The 14,912-nt window shown below is 50.1% G+C and overlaps 6 protein-coding genes across 12 annotated transcripts in view; 4 read left to right on the top strand and 2 right to left on the bottom strand.

Annotated features, from left to right (window-relative positions):
- FVEG_12044 (hypothetical protein) overlaps positions 1-3,490 on the top strand; it is a 4,415-nt gene extending 925 nt beyond the window's left edge. The window contains exons 1-3 of one of the 3 annotated variants that reach the window (XM_018901372.1): positions 66-421; positions 575-1,623; positions 1,672-3,490. In XM_018901372.1, the coding sequence (XP_018759851.1) occupies positions 586-1,623; positions 1,672-3,354 (2,721 nt within the window). In that variant the 5' untranslated portion in view covers positions 66-421; positions 575-585 and the 3' untranslated portion in view covers positions 3,355-3,490. Of the gene's footprint in view, positions 1-65; positions 1,624-1,671 lie in introns of those variants that run through there. The other 2 variants (XM_018901370.1, XM_018901371.1) reach the window with 2 other exon arrangements.
- A 502-nt stretch (positions 3,491-3,992) lies between these two features.
- On the top strand, positions 3,993-5,435 carry FVEG_12045 (hypothetical protein). The gene has a single exon (XM_018901373.1). It carries the CDS (start codon positions 4,362-4,364, stop codon positions 5,286-5,288), a length of 927 nt encoding a protein of 308 aa, XP_018759852.1. The 5' UTR covers positions 3,993-4,361; the 3' UTR covers positions 5,289-5,435.
- Positions 5,436-6,787: 1,352 nt separating this feature from the next.
- FVEG_12046 (1-acylglycerone phosphate reductase) lies at positions 6,788-8,723 on the top strand. The gene is made up of 4 exons (XM_018901374.1): positions 6,788-6,945; positions 6,998-7,050; positions 7,103-7,271; positions 7,324-8,723. Exons 1-4 carry the CDS (start codon positions 6,911-6,913, stop codon positions 7,955-7,957), a joined length of 891 nt encoding a protein of 296 aa, XP_018759853.1. The 5' UTR covers positions 6,788-6,910; the 3' UTR covers positions 7,958-8,723.
- FVEG_12047 (hypothetical protein) lies at positions 8,245-10,238 on the bottom strand (the record flags this gene model as incomplete). The annotated part of the gene is made up of 8 exons (XM_018901375.1): positions 8,245-8,753; positions 8,798-9,053; positions 9,098-9,338; positions 9,386-9,493; positions 9,538-9,645; positions 9,697-9,840; positions 9,885-9,989; positions 10,036-10,238. The coding sequence occupies 8 exons, from the start codon at positions 10,236-10,238 to the stop codon at positions 8,245-8,247; spliced, it is 1,674 nt and encodes a 557-aa protein (XP_018759854.1).
- A 266-nt stretch (positions 10,239-10,504) lies between these two features.
- FVEG_12049 (hypothetical protein) lies at positions 10,505-14,634 on the top strand. Of its 5 annotated transcripts, XM_018901381.1 has the most exons (6): positions 10,505-11,209; positions 11,266-12,481; positions 12,544-13,070; positions 13,173-13,415; positions 13,465-13,843; positions 13,927-14,634. In XM_018901381.1, exons 3-6 carry the CDS (start codon positions 12,948-12,950, stop codon positions 14,508-14,510), a joined length of 1,329 nt encoding a protein of 442 aa, XP_018759859.1. In that variant the 5' UTR covers positions 10,505-11,209; positions 11,266-12,481; positions 12,544-12,947; the 3' UTR covers positions 14,511-14,634. The 5 variants fall into 5 exon arrangements, with proteins under 5 accessions (XP_018759859.1, XP_018759858.1, XP_018759856.1 ...); XM_018901380.1 differs by having other exon boundaries at positions 10,505-12,481; XM_018901378.1 differs by having other exon boundaries at positions 10,505-12,481; positions 12,544-13,415.
- On the bottom strand, positions 11,290-12,072 carry FVEG_12048 (hypothetical protein; the record flags this gene model as incomplete). The annotated part of the gene is made up of 3 exons (XM_018901376.1): positions 11,290-11,429; positions 11,479-11,772; positions 11,820-12,072. The coding sequence occupies 3 exons, from the start codon at positions 12,070-12,072 to the stop codon at positions 11,290-11,292; spliced, it is 687 nt and encodes a 228-aa protein (XP_018759860.1).
- Positions 14,635-14,912: the final 278 nt, after the last annotated feature.

Raw genomic sequence — 14,912 nt, 5'->3', positions numbered from 1 at the left:
GATCATCGGAGTAGTATGTATATGTACACGACTAGGTATGGGCAAACGGTCTGTGCTTCCTTCATTTCTCCCAATAAACGCTCCAACATGGCAAAAGGCTGTGGCGTATTCGCCCATGATAACCAGCAATGCAGAGACAATCTCAACACTCTAGAGGGTTCAATTGCGAATGCTCAACCAAAAATGACACAATCGGGCTCAGCGGCTTTGTCTGTGCTTTTTTGAAGCTTTGATTCATTTCGTGGTCTTTTTGCAAGGGAGAATAGGGAGAGACCCTGGATTTGGCGATTGCGCAATCGCGTCATACCTGCCTGACCCAATTTCTGAGCGGTCTCGGCGCTGGAGCTTCAGCGCTGACTCTTGTTATCTTGCTTATCCACAACACCACAGATCATTGTATTCGAGTTGGTGATAATCGAGAGTGCGTTCCTAGCATCAGATACACATACCTTCATTTTGATTTGCCTTTTCGCAAACAATCACTCGGCATACCATCTTCTTCGAGATACCTGTCTACCCCTCTCTCGAGATCCTCCACCGCTGCTCCGACCTCCAAGCTAACAGCAGCTTCCAGACACCCTCACGATGCCTTCACGGACGGTATCACCGACAATGTCACCAGGCCCCTCGTCTCCGATCCTCTCACCGCTCGAAGCCCCTGAAGATCCCGCCACAAGCCCTGACCTCGTCCATTCTTTGTCCCATACAAGCACCGTCCTCGCCCTTTCCGTGAGTCCACAGCATGAGACGATCTACGCCGGTACGCAAGACGGAGAGATTGTAGCATGGTCTCTTGACACATTCCGCCAAGTCCGCCGTGTTCAAGCCCACAAGCGCAGTGTCCTGTCCTTATCATTATCGCCCGATGCGTCACTCCTGTTTTCCAGCGCTGGAGACCCCATCATCAATGTCTGGGATCCAAGCACCTTGACTCGACTTTACGAAATTTACGGCTCCTACGATGTCGGCGATATTTTTTGTACTGCATACAGCCCCCAACATGAGACATTATACATCGGTGCACAAAACACCACCATTCAATGGGTTGGCCTCAACGACGTTACAGCTCGCGTGTCCCCCGAGTCACAGCAGCATCCTGATCGACGAAATCACCGCTTCTTCGACTCCAAAGCTGTTGGTGGCGGCGCAAGTACGCCTCGACGAAACGACGACCGATGGGGATTGATACCCAAAGCACACACTGTTCTCGAGATGCATCCAGGCTGCGTTAGAAACTTTGCACACTACGGGTATGTGTACTGTATGCTCATGGCCAAGGGACCAACAGTTGATGTTGGGACTGACGATGATGTCTTGATCTCTGGTGCGGGTGACGGCACAATCAAGCTTTGGAGTCTTGGGCATACTGTTGAGGATGATGAGGAGCTTAGCGGTGGTATTCAGGAGATCATGACACTGGGCTCTGACGACGGCGAGTCTGTCCTGTCCCTCGCACTTGATAGTTCGTTTCTGTACGCTGGCAAGCTTGACGGTATCGTTGAATTATGGGATCTCGATACTGCGCAGCGATTGAGGGTTATCAAGGCTCACAACTGCGATATCATGTCGATACAAATGGGCTGGGGATATCTGTGGACTGCCGCAACTAATGGTTGGGCCAGTGTGAGTACTCTTTTCAACCAGGAACAACCCTTTACTAACAGTTTCTAGAAATACAGTACCACCCACTACGGCAAATACCAGCATGCCTCCTCTGGAACCGTTCCCCAGAAGTATCAGTGCCTCCTGAGATGGGAAGCTCACCAGGGCAAGGTCCTTGCATCGGCTGTCACGAACTACAAAAACAAGCAATACTTTATCACCGGTGCCAACGATGATAATATCTCGATTTGGTCCATAGACATGGACAAGTGCAACAGTAAAGAGAAAGAAGTATCACAGGCCTCAGACAACCTCTTGCTATCGTCACTGCGAGAATTCGTGTCATACAAGACAGTCTCTTCTCGCCCCGAGTTTGCGGAAGACTGTCGCAAGGGAGCTACCTACCTCGGTGCGCTGTTCAAACGTCTCGGTGGTCACGTTGAGTTACTCAGCACCGAGAAGCACCACAACCCTGTCGTCTACGCCCATTTCTCAGCCAAGAAGGAAGCTGCTGAGAGACGGAAGCGAATTCTCTTTTATGGCCATTATGATGTTGTTGCCGCCGACAGTCGTAAAGGCAAATGGGAGACTGACCCATTCACGATGCAAGGAACTAACGGTTACCTGTATGGTCGTGGTGTCAGTGATAACAAGGGTCCCATCATCGCTGCGCTGTACGCAGTGACTGATCTGATGGAGAACCAGCAACTGGAGAACGATGTCATCTTCCTCATTGAGGGCGAGGAAGAGTTTGGATCTTTAGGGTTTGAGGAAGCTGTCAAGAAGAACAAAGAGTTGATCGGCGAAGTGGATTATATTCTGCTTGCCAACAGTTACTGGTTAGACGACGAAGTCCCGTGCTTGACGTACGGCCTACGTGGAGTTTTACACACAACTGTCTGCGTTGATGCGCCCCGTCCGGATATCCACTCGGGTGTCGACGGCTCCTACATGATGAATGAGCCTCTTTCAGACCTCACTCAGATCCTTGGCAAGCTCAAGGGTCCTGGTAACCGGGTACAGATTCCCGGCTTCTACGATGGCATTCTTCCGGTGACACCTGAGGAGGAAGCGCGGTACGATGATATTGCCCAGATCTTGATCCGCAGTAATCCTGAAAAGGGCCCCGAGGAGAGGCTCAAACAGTCGCTTATGGCAAGGTGGCGCGAGCCCAATCTGACACTCCACCGGTACAAGGTTTCTGGTCCTGATGGAAGTCTAGTAAGCAGTCATGCAAGTTCCCACATCAGTCTGCGCATGGTGCCAGGACAAGAAGTGGGCAGCGTGATTGAAGCACTCGTCAAGTTCCTTGAGAATGAGTTTTCTCAGCTTGAGTCACAGAACAAACTCACCATCAACGTCGACAACAGAGCTGAACCATGGCTTGGAGACCCTACCAATGCTATCTTCCAGACACTGGAGAAGGCCATCCTGGAGACATGGGATGAGTGTTTCGAAACGTCGCCCTCATCAGGTGAAGCTACACCAGAGCCCGAAAAGGCAGAAAAGTCCAAGGAGGAAGAAGTTCTGTCAGTCAAGACCAAGCTTGGCAAACCCCGTAAGCCGCTCTACATCCGCGAGGGTGGTTCCATTCCAGCGATAAGATTCTTGGAGAAAGAATTTGGAGCTCCTGCAGCTCATCTACCTTGCGGACAGTCGAGCGACTCTGCTCATCTGGACAACGAGCGGATATGTCTGCTGAACCTGCTGAAGGCTCGTGAGATTTTTGGCAAGGTGTTCAGTCGATTGTAAGACGGGGCGGGGCGGAAGTGAGATATGGAATTTGGTGTATTTTTAAAAATGGAGAAATGTAGAAGCAGAATGATACCCTTGTTTGTGAGAGTCAATCAATATCCTGGTGGATGCATTAGAAACCCACATGCCAGCTCAGCTCAGAGAAAAGGTAAGGCTGATTGATCGGGATCCTACAACGTTACCATCCGTTGGAGATCGCCTCACGTTAGTCTAAGCTTTTGCCAAGCCTTGAAGTTCGGTAGGGCTGTGACGGATGATCAATCAATTCAGATGATAAATATTATTGCCACGGATAAGCATATCATCCATTTATCATGAATGACTGACATTATCTTGGTTCTCACATTCAACTTCTGTCATGAAACCGACATCAACACAAGCCACAGAGCCCCCCCGGCTGATGATTATCCGGCCTGTTCACCCTAAAATTAGCCCGAAAATCACCAATCAGGGCTCCCTCCAGGCGATTTACTGCGCCATGGATGGATGGGGCTTGGGAGGGTCGATCCCGATTGTTGCTCACGCCTCATGCTGAGACGGGTTTGGTGCTGACTGAAGGATCGACCAGTGTAATTAAATCAGACCAAACCAAACAGCTCATAGTCGCAGGGTGCTATTCCACTAATTCCGTCATAGTTTTCTAGAGGTTCCGATAATTTAGACACTAAAGGCCCCCCCAGAACCCGGTTCCGTTCTTCTTCTCCCCCCCTGTTTTTTCCTCCCTTCTCCTCTTTTATGCATCATCCCATCGAACATTTCAAACAAAACATCACCATTCGTTATTCTTTCTCATTTTTTTTTCTGTCATTCGCTACGATACGAGCTGGGAACTGTTAATGTTTTGTCTCTTGAAGTAATTATCTATCCCGGCTTTTGAATGATTGATCAATCAGCAATTGTTTTGCATAATTAGCCTGGTTGGGGTGGCTTTTCAGCTGAAAACCAGGTTCCCGTCTGCCTCAAGGCCAACCAACAACACGCATCCAGTCCCATTGTCATCGAACATGGCGTCGCATTGGTTCACACTCCTCCTCCTCCTAACGCCTTCATTGGCTCTCGACAACAATTTCGACTTCTACCCCAAGGGCGCGCAGCAATGTCTCTCCCAAGCCGCCGACGACGCCTCGTGCACTGGCGCTGACAGCAAGGAGCTGAACTACTGCCTCTGCGGTCTTGGCAACTACAACAATGACTTCATCCTTGGGTCCGCTGCGTGCATCGGCAAGCAGTCGCCCGGCGATGTGGACGAGACGTACGATACCATGAACACCGCGTGCTCCAATTCGCAGACGCCAATGAAGGTCACCAAGAAGGAGTTTGAGGAGGCGGCGGAGAAGGGTGCAAGTGCAAGTACAAGTACAAGTGCGAGTGTGAGTGCGAGTGCGAGTACGGCTACTGATGCGGCTACCTTTTCGACTGCTTCTGCAACGGCGACCGATTCGGCGAGTACCACGAAAGACACAGCTGCTGCTGCTACCACGACGAGCGCTAAGAACAACGATGAGGATACGGGGTTGTCAACGGGCGCCACAGCGGGAGTAGCCGTTGGCGCAGCAGTTGGTGGTGCAGCGGTAGTAGGCCTACTCGTGTGGTTCTGGATGGCGCGCCGCAGGAAGAACGCCGAAGAATCGCACCCCATGCTGCCCAACTACGAGAACCGCGATGGTTCGCCGTACCAGCCTACCGAGACGAAACCAGCGTGGTCAGCAGCGGGTTCGCCGCCACAAGCAATGGGGACACCCGATCCAAATGCTGGATTCTATAAGCCTCCTGAGCCGGTGGAGCTGCCGCCTGAGCCAGCGCCTGTTTATGAGATGGACGGTACAGGTACAGCGGTTGAGATGGATTCTACACCTGTTGATCCGCGGGCAAATAATAGATCGCGTTTGAGTTCTTCGCACTCGTCAATATCATCGGGATGGAGGGATTAATGGTTTTATAAAAGAATGAAGGAATAATGGTTCTGGATGGGTATGGATGAGGTTATAGCCTCGTGGAGTTTGGATGGTACAGGATGTATCATATTGGTTGCTATTTAGCGTAAATATTTGACGGTTTCATCATATTTTGTTCTCTGTTGAAGTGATTGTTCGAAGTTGTCGCCATTGCGCTGGTTTCTGATGCCTTCAACGTTCACTTAGAGGCATCCTACGATAAGAGATTCTCCCAGGTGACACTATACTGCCTCAGAACTGTCAGTGTCTTCTTATCTCGCCTCACATGACCGTTTCTAGCCTTTAACGGTAGCGAACTGTCCATTCTTATTTGCACCAGTCTTTGAAACGTCGTTGCTCTAGCAGGCACTCTATCAAAGCTTGAGGGCTGGCCCCCAAGTCTGCCTCCTTTCTTGTGCGATAAGGTTTAAGGCCTACATGCTTTAGGTACGGAGTAGTGCAGGCGTTAAATGAAGATTCTCACAATCCAGGTAAAGTTTGTTGTTGCCGACGAAAGAAATGCGAAGCGAAGTCCATTTTCTTCAAATGATATCTTGCCGTGTCCGTTCATTCCGGTGTTGTATTAACAAGATGCGGCTCCAAGTCGGCACTTGGTCTGCATTCATCTTCTTACTGTCATCGCATTGCAAGGTTGAGCTGGAAGTCTCCATTTTGGCATCCATTAGCATTTAAGTTTTCTGACGGAATGTTCAGAAGGTCTCGAATCCGACAAGTCCGACAAAGCGCCCGTCTGATGTTGTAGGTTCGTGCAAGGTCTAATGTTTCTACGCAGCATGTTGAATCGGCGTTTATATGCACATATCAATGAGACTGTCTACTACGCAATCCTGATGCTACTCAGATCCAATGCTTCACCCTGGTCATGCGATCTGATCCTTCAAACCTCGGCTGCTCCCAGGTTGTTCCGTTGCCGTTCATCTGCATCCCATCGATGATCCTTCATAAAATCTCACCAAGTTGGCATTGGGACCTTCATCTTAAGCTTGAAGGTAGTCTTAGCTTCCATTACTATCGACACAGAGGCCTGTTCTAAAAGTTTGAAGAGAAGTACGTGAAGGTTATATGTGTAGTTCATGTTCAGCCTACTTGAATCAAAGGTTCATAAACGATGCGCATTTGTTGCTCAGTATTGCAAAGTACAGGGTAGCATTGGTAGGTGTGTACGAAGCAACATGTTCCCCGCTTCAAAGATCAAGAACCCTCTATCATCAACCATAGCTGTCTCATAACAGAAGGGGAATTAATAAAAGGCCTTAAGGCCGGGCTTACTGCTAAGCTAAAGTCATTGTACTAAGATAGACACTCGCATTCGCACTTGATAATGGTATAGTGACAACTCTCAGCTCCCAACGCGAGCCCGCGGGCAGCGAACAGGTCGATCCTCAATGGCTAAAACGTCCCAAATCGTGATCCACAGCGGGTCTCGGCATGAGATGGAAATGGGGAAACAGCTCGGACCAATTTCACATGTTTTCACTTTACTTTAAGAGCTTCAATAGACCTCAATCGTAAGCTTCAACACCACGATTATTGTAGTGCTCACACGCTCAACGAATCAACTTACATCCTCTGTCAGAATCGGGAAACTTGTCAGCAAAATGGCCGAAAGAAAAACTTACGTTCTCATCACTGGGTAAAAGCAATTGACCTCTAGATTTGTTGAGGATTAAAGCTGATTAGAGTAGATGCTCGCCTGGAGGTATCGGCCATTCTCTTGTTAATGAGTTTCATCGTCAGGGTAAGTTGAATCATCTTGGACAATTCATTTGAGTACTAACTTACTCTCACAGGCTGCCATGTCATTGCGACGGTGCGAAACACAGACATGATCAAGGACCTTGAAAAGCCCGGCGTCAGCGTCTTGCCTCTTGAGATCACCTCTGCCAAGAGCATAGAAGAGTGCAAAGAGAAGGTCTCCGAACTCACAGGCGGCCGCCTTGACATTCTCGTGAACAATGCGTAATTTCACCCCTCAGCTCACTCAGTATATGGCGCAAACTGACTTCCCCAGTGGCCGAACTCACACCATCCCCTCCATTGACACAGATCTTGACGATGTTCGCCAAACATACGAGGTCAACGTCTTCGGCCCCATCCAGATGGTCTCAACCTTTGCGCCTCTCCTAATTGAAGCCCGCGGTCTCATCATCAACATCTCCAGCACATCCACCCTCGTCCCTTACATCTTCGGCGCCATCTACTCCTCCACCAAGGGCGCCATCAACGTCTGGTCACGCGCGCTCCGTCTTGAACTCAAGCCTTTCAACGTGCGCGTCATGGTCGCCGTCACCGGAACAGTGCGATCCAACATCGCCAGCCGGACGCATCGATCTCTGCCGCCCAACTCTCTGTACATGCCCATCAATGACTTTTTCCAGCGACGATTGACGTTCAGTCAGCGCACGGCGACGATGCCGACGGAGAGGTATGCGGAGAAGTTGGTGACTGCTGCGTTGAAGGGTGAGGGATATCTGGGCGGGTTGATTGGGGGTACGCCTGACTGGTTTTACGCAGGGGGCATGGCGACCAAGACTTGGATTCTGTCGTGTTTGCCTAATTGGGTGAATGAGACGGTTATTGGCATATTCTTTGGCATTGGAGGTTTGACCAAGAAGATCCAAGCGGCGCGCGCAAAGAGGGACTAGAGAGAAGGTTGAGCTTAGGATAATGGGGGATGAGAGTGATCACGGCAGAGTATAAGGCGCTGCGGATTGAGTTCGATTGCTTATTTAGTACATCGCCGTTGAGGAAGTCCGGAAATATAAGTAACTAAGCTCACAGACAGCGACAAAGTGTGCAAGAGAACTGATTGCTGTATACTGTTTCTGTATGCTGCTTGTGTCTATATCTCTAATGAGTGATCTTCTTAACTGCTGCGATGGACGTCACCGGCGTCGCCTCGCGCTCTCCATGTATTCTAACGACCGACCGTTTAAGCCCACTTTCCAAGCAAGCTCATGAGAACCATGCCACAAACCAAACCAAACAGAGCCAGGATCGTAGTCAGGGAGCCAGCATCGGTGAGTTCACCTCCCAGCATCCAATCCTGAGCCCACATCTCAACCAGACCAACCCAGACGAGGATACCAGCGGAGAAAGCATCCAGAGTACCAATGGCGATCAAGGTAGCAGGATCGTTTCCGTTGAAGACGTTCAGAACACCAATACCAATGGCCATGCCGATAGGGGTGACCACGGCGAAGCCAGAAGCAAGGACGAGCTTCTTCCACAGAGGGACAGCAGATGTTCCGGTTCGTTCAATGGTTGGGGATGGTGTAGAGTGCGAGTGGGAGTGACCCAGAGCAAGGGGCATTTGGCCGTAACCCAGAGAGGCGATTCGTGTACCGAGGGCGATACCTTCGAAGAGTTGGTGGAAGATGATGACGATGGACAGCGTGATGAAGAAGGAGTCTCCCGCTACAACAAGGGTGATGCCGATGACTGAAGACGTTAGTTGAGGTATATGATAAGAGAGACGGACGTACGGATCGAGTGGAAGATGATACCAGCTTCCATGATGGTAATGTTGGCCATCTCGGCTTTCGCCACAGCCTTAGGTGACAAGTTGTCCGAGTCTGTCTCGGACTTCTTGGTCAACTGCCATCGCATGGCACGCTGAACACAGAACTCTATAAGGAACGAAATGAAGAGACCAGCCATGACGATAGCAGCAGTGGTAGCTTCGTAGAGCAGCTCGCCCACACATTCGTTGCCAAACATCATGGACGCATGGGTAAACAACTACAAGGATCAGTCATGCCTCCAAGGAAACTAGGTGAACGTACATGAACAAAGGCAGTCGAGATAATAACTCCAGTACCGAATTGCTTGAGAATCGTGAGGACGATGTTGGATCTAACGGGAACAAAGGTCGACATGAGGATCGGTCCGAAGACACCAACGGCACTTGCGACCAGAACGACGAACAACATTCCTATGCGAATGCCGATCTTGTAGTCTCTGTCCTTACGACCACAGTCGCGCGTACCGCCCTCTTCAGAGCCATTACTACCGCCGACGCAGTGCCTGTCGCGCGTTAGTCAAGTTTTCGGGGGGACGAAGGGGATACGGACTCGACGCCTGCGTGGAAATGGCAGTGTTCTTGTTGAGGGTCTGCTTTGCCGGATTCGACATCTGCAGCTGGGATGATGGGAGCTTCGCCATCGTCGGACATGCAGTAACTAAAATTGTAAGTGGGAGTCTACAGTGTCGCAGAGGAACGTACGTTTCTTCGCCATGGCTGTGGCAGCTTGTGAGTTGGGCGGGATACTCCTGGGTGTTGGTGATGGTGGTTTGGACGTAGTACTCTGCTGAACTAGGGCCCATGCAGTAGCTGGTCTTGTTAGGCGCGGATGTTCTATCAATCGTGGAATAGCGAACTTACAGAGAAGCCTCGTGCATGTGGCAATTTGAAACGGCAGTGATCTCATCCTCCTTCGCGGCAGCAGTTTCTTTGGCGGTGTTGGAAGTGGCTGTAGCACCTTCCACGAGGACCTGGACTTCTCCGCCGTTGGGATTCATGCAGTATCTGGCCAGTTAGCGGCGCCAGAATGGTACGAAAAGGGAACGTACGTGTCTGAACCATGGCTGTGGCAGTCTGTGTACGAAGTAGGAGGACTCTTAGTCATGGTAGCCTCGAGAACGATCTGATACTCGTCCGAGCCATCCATACAGAACCTGAATTGTCAGTATACATTGCGATAGCTATAAAGGAGGCACGCACTGAGTAGGGCCATGCATATGACAGCCCGTCAAGCTCTCAAAGTCGATGCCAGTCTTGGTCGCAGTGGCAGATGCCTGTCTCTTGACAGCCCCTGGGTTCGCAGTCGCAGAGACAGCAACGACGAAGAGGAGAGACCCAGCGATCATAGTGGCACGACGACTCTCGAAGAAACTCTTGACACGAGCCATGATGGAGATTTGCATACGAGTTTGAATGATGCTGAGGAAAAGAATAAACTCCGGACGTTTAAGCTTATTATGTATAGCTACTGGGAAAGGCGACCTCACTTAGCGTGGGGGATTGGGTGAACATCAAGGTCCTCTCTTTGTCAGTGAAACTCCAACAGAACTCTTGGCAGCGAACAAAAAAGACCGTGGGGCGAACATTGGGATGACCTGGATGTCTACGAGAAGCCTTTTACAGAAGAGACATGACGATAGAGACAGGACAAAAGTGGCAATCGGCCAGACCGTGGATCCTCCTGCCGAGAACCAAGACTGCACCGTTGAAAGCCAAAGATCCGATTTGATACCGCGGATGCTGTAAGTGTAAGCTTGCAAACAAGGTTACTCGCTAGCAGAGATTTTCCCATTTACCCAAAAGACCGCGGTGCTCAATTCCCCACGGCCAACTTGCAGTGATGTTCGGCGGCGGTGGTGGTGGGTTGAGAACCTTGATGGGCGTGGAGCCAATGGAAGCCCCCGGTGAACTTGTGTTTTTTTGCTGGAGCTGAGAGATTTATCGGTTTCTCGGGGGAATTTTGGAGATGCAGGACAGGGGTAGGGGAGGGAAGGGAAAAAACAAGGTTATGTTTATGGGTAATTTTGGGTGCGACGCTATTGAGGAGGTTGTTTTGACGTGTGACGTGAGGGTGAATGTGGAGGTTAGGTTTGAGTGAGGCTCAGCTGTCAATTACGCCAACGTCACTAGATGGTTTGTGGAATGTACAGTGAATCAACTTTTGGAAGCATTTATAGAGGACATGTGTAGGATCGGACTGGCTCTTCTTCATCTAAAGGGACCAGTCACGCAAGACAGCCAACACTCATTCATAACACACAGCTTCATAGCAATGTCAACTAAAAGTCGTGATTAATGAACATATCTACGTTCCATCTCTAGACCAGTAGTCAAAACGCTCCCAGTCCATCAAGAAACAAAGTTTACATGAAGTGTGTGTCTTTCTATCCTCCACTGCGTCAATCCAGGGCTCGACACCAATATCCCCAGACCTCCCATTCTCAACCTCACGATTTAAAGAGCGAAAACAGCAGCGGCAACCATACCAGCCAGAGGGATCATCTGGCCGATGGCAGCGTTGTCAGTGACAGCAGCTGAGTTGCTGGAAGTAGGAGTGCTGTCTGCAGCAGCGGTAGCGGGACCCTCGCAGTGCCCTGGGATAGTTAGTAACTGATTGCAAGACCGTGGTGAGGTGAAACGTACAGTGGTCACCGTGGGGCTCGCAGCCGATGGACTCGGTGGGAGAGGGGGCGAGGGAGCCAGAGCCCGTGGCGTCAGTGTGGTCGTGATCATGCTCGGACTCAGTTGCCTTGGCCTCGATGCCAGTGCGGGCAGCCTCGCAGTGCCAGTGGTCACCATGGGGCTCACAGCCGGTAGATTCAGTAGGAGAGGGAGCAAGAGAGCCAGTGCCAGTAGCATCAGTGTGATCATGATCATGCTCAGACTCGGTGGCCTTGGCCTCAGTCGCAAGGGTAGATCGAGCGCCCTCGCAGTGCCCTATACATGTCAATAAACGGTTACAAATGAGAAAGTGAGGAACATACAGTGGTCGCCGTGAGGCTCGCAGCCGACAGACTCGGTAGGAGAAGCAGCAAGAGAACCGGTGCCAGTAGCATCAGTGTGCTCGTGATCATGCTCAGCCTCAGAGGTAGCAGCAACAGCATCGGTACGAGCAGCCTCGCAGTGCCAGTGATCACCATGAGGCTCACAACCAACAGACTCAGTAGGCGAAGGAGCCTGAGCCATGATGGCGGGGAAGTAGCCGAGAAGGGCGACGGCGAAAGTAGTGGTCTTCATCTTGATGTGTGTGAGAGATGGTGTGAGCGAGAGATGTGAGCGAGAGGATGTTGAGGTGAGATCCAGGCGGGAGTGGAAATTTTTATATCCATTGTAACGAGAGTGAGAGTGATTCACAGGCTCTGCCAAGAGAATTGCCTTGCCACTTGCGAGGTTCGTAGAATGCAAGTGTTGGACTAGCAAGGAACGGGCTGTCGGAGAGGGAATAATGGACGCATTGGGAGATCCATCGTCGGCGCGTGGGGGTATTACGAGCTCTATAGAGACTGCTGGGGCGTATTGTCCTCGAATGGACTGTTGAGCTGGGCTTTGAAATGACGGTTGAACCGTTGGTCACCGTGTGTCAAGATGCATCCGACATCCTCGACATCCTCGTGTAAGTGCAGGTCAGCGGAGGGATGCCATTCAGGTACTCATCGCACTCCAATGTCGATCACAGCCAGTCAAGTCACATTGCTCACATCTCACCAGTAAATAAAACGTCTCTACTCCGTATAAGGTAGCCTAAAGGATGACGATCAAAAAGACCCTCGAGTCCCTGTCGTTCATCGCGAGGCTTCTCTTGGCAATGCCCATCAAGGTCCTCACCTTAAAAACTGGATCCCCTGGCCGACCCCACCAACGACCACTAATTATCGTATCCACTCCGACCGAGTCTGCAGTGCTCATCGGCCAAGAAAACGAACCAGGCAACTCTTATTTTTTAATTCTCGACAACGGGAATAAAAAGTCTGTAAAACGGGCTGGTAGGTACCTTAATTGTGACGAGTATGCGCTGTCTGTGATCAACCATAACCTTGATAACCTCTTCATCCAACGTGAATGCACATCATTTCCTTCAAGCCCCTCCCTCTTCTACTGCACCGCACTTCACCATGAAGCCACATTTGGTAGCCCTCACCCTCCTGTTCGGACCGTTATGCACAGCTGCAGACGAGAACATCAAGGTAGACGCCTTGAAACAAAACAACCCCGATCTCGCCTCCATCCCCAACCTGGTCTGTCTCCTGCTATTCCTCCTCGTCGCTGCATACAAACTACGCAAGAGAATGCTCACCGCGACAACAACCACTTTCCCCCAGCTAACCCGTGAATCACAGTCCGGGTCTGTTGTCGCTTCACTCGAGCAGTTCTCATGTAACCCTGATACCCCTCGTCATGTCGAAGCCAAGAAGAAGCTGGACAAGAGCATGGCGATAGGATGGGGGGTTTGGAACGCTCAGCATCCAAGACATCGATTACTTGATGCATTGTATGGGTACAGGAGGTACCATGAGCGTCAGAAAGCTGAAGTTGATCGCTTTGAGGGTCTCTATAAGCATGTTTCTCGAGCTCAAAGATCCGTGAGTCTGCCATGTTCACATGTGTATTCGAAGTCTAACATGAACAAAGTTACTAGAGCATCAAGTCAACTACTCCAAAAAGTTCACTCGCATAGACGCTCTTTTGAAGAAGAACCAAGAGCTCTGTGACGCTATAGTTCAAAATGCCATGGAATTCTATGGCATTAATGAAGAAGAGCTTCAAAGGCATATCAGTGCTGCTCAGTCTTCAGGGAGGCTTGCGGATAAGATTTCCGTATCTCAAGCTTTGAAGCATTATGTGCGAGACTGGACAGAAGAGGGAGAGTCTGAAAGGAAGGAAACTTTCGCTTGCCTCGTGAAAACGCTTCAAGGGTTGTTTCCTGTGAGGGACGATGAGAGTCCGGTAAAGGTTCTTGTTCCCGGATCCGGGCTGGGACGACTTGGACATGATATCGCGAGGCTTGGAGGTAAGATTCCCCTGAAATATACAGTAACTCAACACGATTGAGCCTGTTATTCGATGCGACGCTTCAGTGCTAACATCATTCAGGATTCGAGGTGACTGTGAATGAATGGTCCATGTATATGAACATCGCCTACCGTTTTATCGAAGCCAACCGCGCTCAAAACACCCACTCATTTCACCCCTTCATCGACGGCTGGTCCCACCACGCCACAGAATCCGACATGATTCGCGAACTCACCTTCCCAGATACATCCCTCAACTCAACATCCGTAGTCTTAACCGAAGGCGACTTCACCACAGTCTTCAATGACAAGACCCACTACTACGACATAATAGTAACATACTTCTTCATCGACACAGCCCGCAACTTGATGAGCTATCTCGACACTATCAAAAAGGTTCTGAAACCGGGTGGGCACTGGGTGAATCTTGGACCGCTGCTTTATGGGACTGGACCGTTTGTCCAGTTGACGTTGGAGGAGATTGTGCAGGTTACTGAGGCGATGGGGTTTGAGTATCTTGATACAGATGAGAGCTGTGGACCGTTGACGTTTGAGGGGAGGACGCTTAGAAGTATGGAGGCTGTTTATGGGTTTAACAATAAGGCTTTGACGAAGAGTGCGTATAATGCGCAGTTTTGGGTGGCGAGGAGGTCGATGAAGCCATAGAGACTATTACAGAAATAGAATGATAGAGTTCAGATTCCCCAAATGGTATAACAAGTAGGATCTATTTTGGACCATCGCTCTTCAAATACGTTGAAGAAATGTCTGACTTTTCATGAAAGCCAAGTCGTGAAGCTTTTGTAACTGTTCATTTTGTGTTACTCTTCATGAGAAGTCTTCAGTTTATGTGTTTCCAACCAGGTATGCTGCCTCTTCGTATAACTAGTCAAGGAGAATCTGTTCAAGTCATCTCTTATGTTCCTATCTTAATAGGTTCTCGAAGACTTTGGAGATATAGCAATCCTCTTCTTTCCAACAGTAAGACTTGATGATTTGAGCCTTTTCTCACCCGCATGGGGGATATTGCCTTTCAGGATCACGCAAGAAACTATTGTCCTAGGATAT

This window comes from Fusarium verticillioides, chromosome 4 (genome assembly GCF_000149555.1).
Source record: "Fusarium verticillioides 7600 chromosome 4, whole genome shotgun sequence".
In the NCBI taxonomy this organism is placed as follows: domain Eukaryota; kingdom Fungi; phylum Ascomycota; class Sordariomycetes; order Hypocreales; family Nectriaceae; genus Fusarium; species Fusarium verticillioides.
Note: the sequence above shows the minus strand (reverse complement) of the source record. Positions and strands in the feature narration are given on the sequence as shown.

Excerpts from the sequence above, each read along its gene's own strand:
- FVEG_12045 (XM_018901373.1), top strand. The coding sequence starts at position 4,362 with ATGGCGTCGCATTGGTTCACACTCCTCCTCCTCCTAACGCCTTCATTG.
- FVEG_12046 (XM_018901374.1), top strand. The coding sequence starts at position 6,911 with ATGGCCGAAAGAAAAACTTACGTTCTCATCACTGG. Across the intron at positions 6,946-6,997 it reads ACTTACGTTCTCATCACTGG|ATGCTCGCCTGGAGGTATCG; the intron begins GTAAAAGCAATT and ends TGATTAGAGTAG. Across the intron at positions 7,272-7,323 it reads GACATTCTCGTGAACAATGC|TGGCCGAACTCACACCATCC; the intron begins GTAATTTCACCC and ends TGACTTCCCCAG.
- FVEG_12049 (XM_018901378.1), top strand. The coding sequence starts at position 12,948 with ATGAAGCCACATTTGGTAGCCCTCACCCTCCTGTTCGGACCGTTATGC. Across the intron at positions 13,416-13,464 it reads TTTCTCGAGCTCAAAGATCC|TTACTAGAGCATCAAGTCAA; the intron begins GTGAGTCTGCCA and ends ACATGAACAAAG. Across the intron at positions 13,844-13,926 it reads TGATATCGCGAGGCTTGGAG|GATTCGAGGTGACTGTGAAT; the intron begins GTAAGATTCCCC and ends AACATCATTCAG.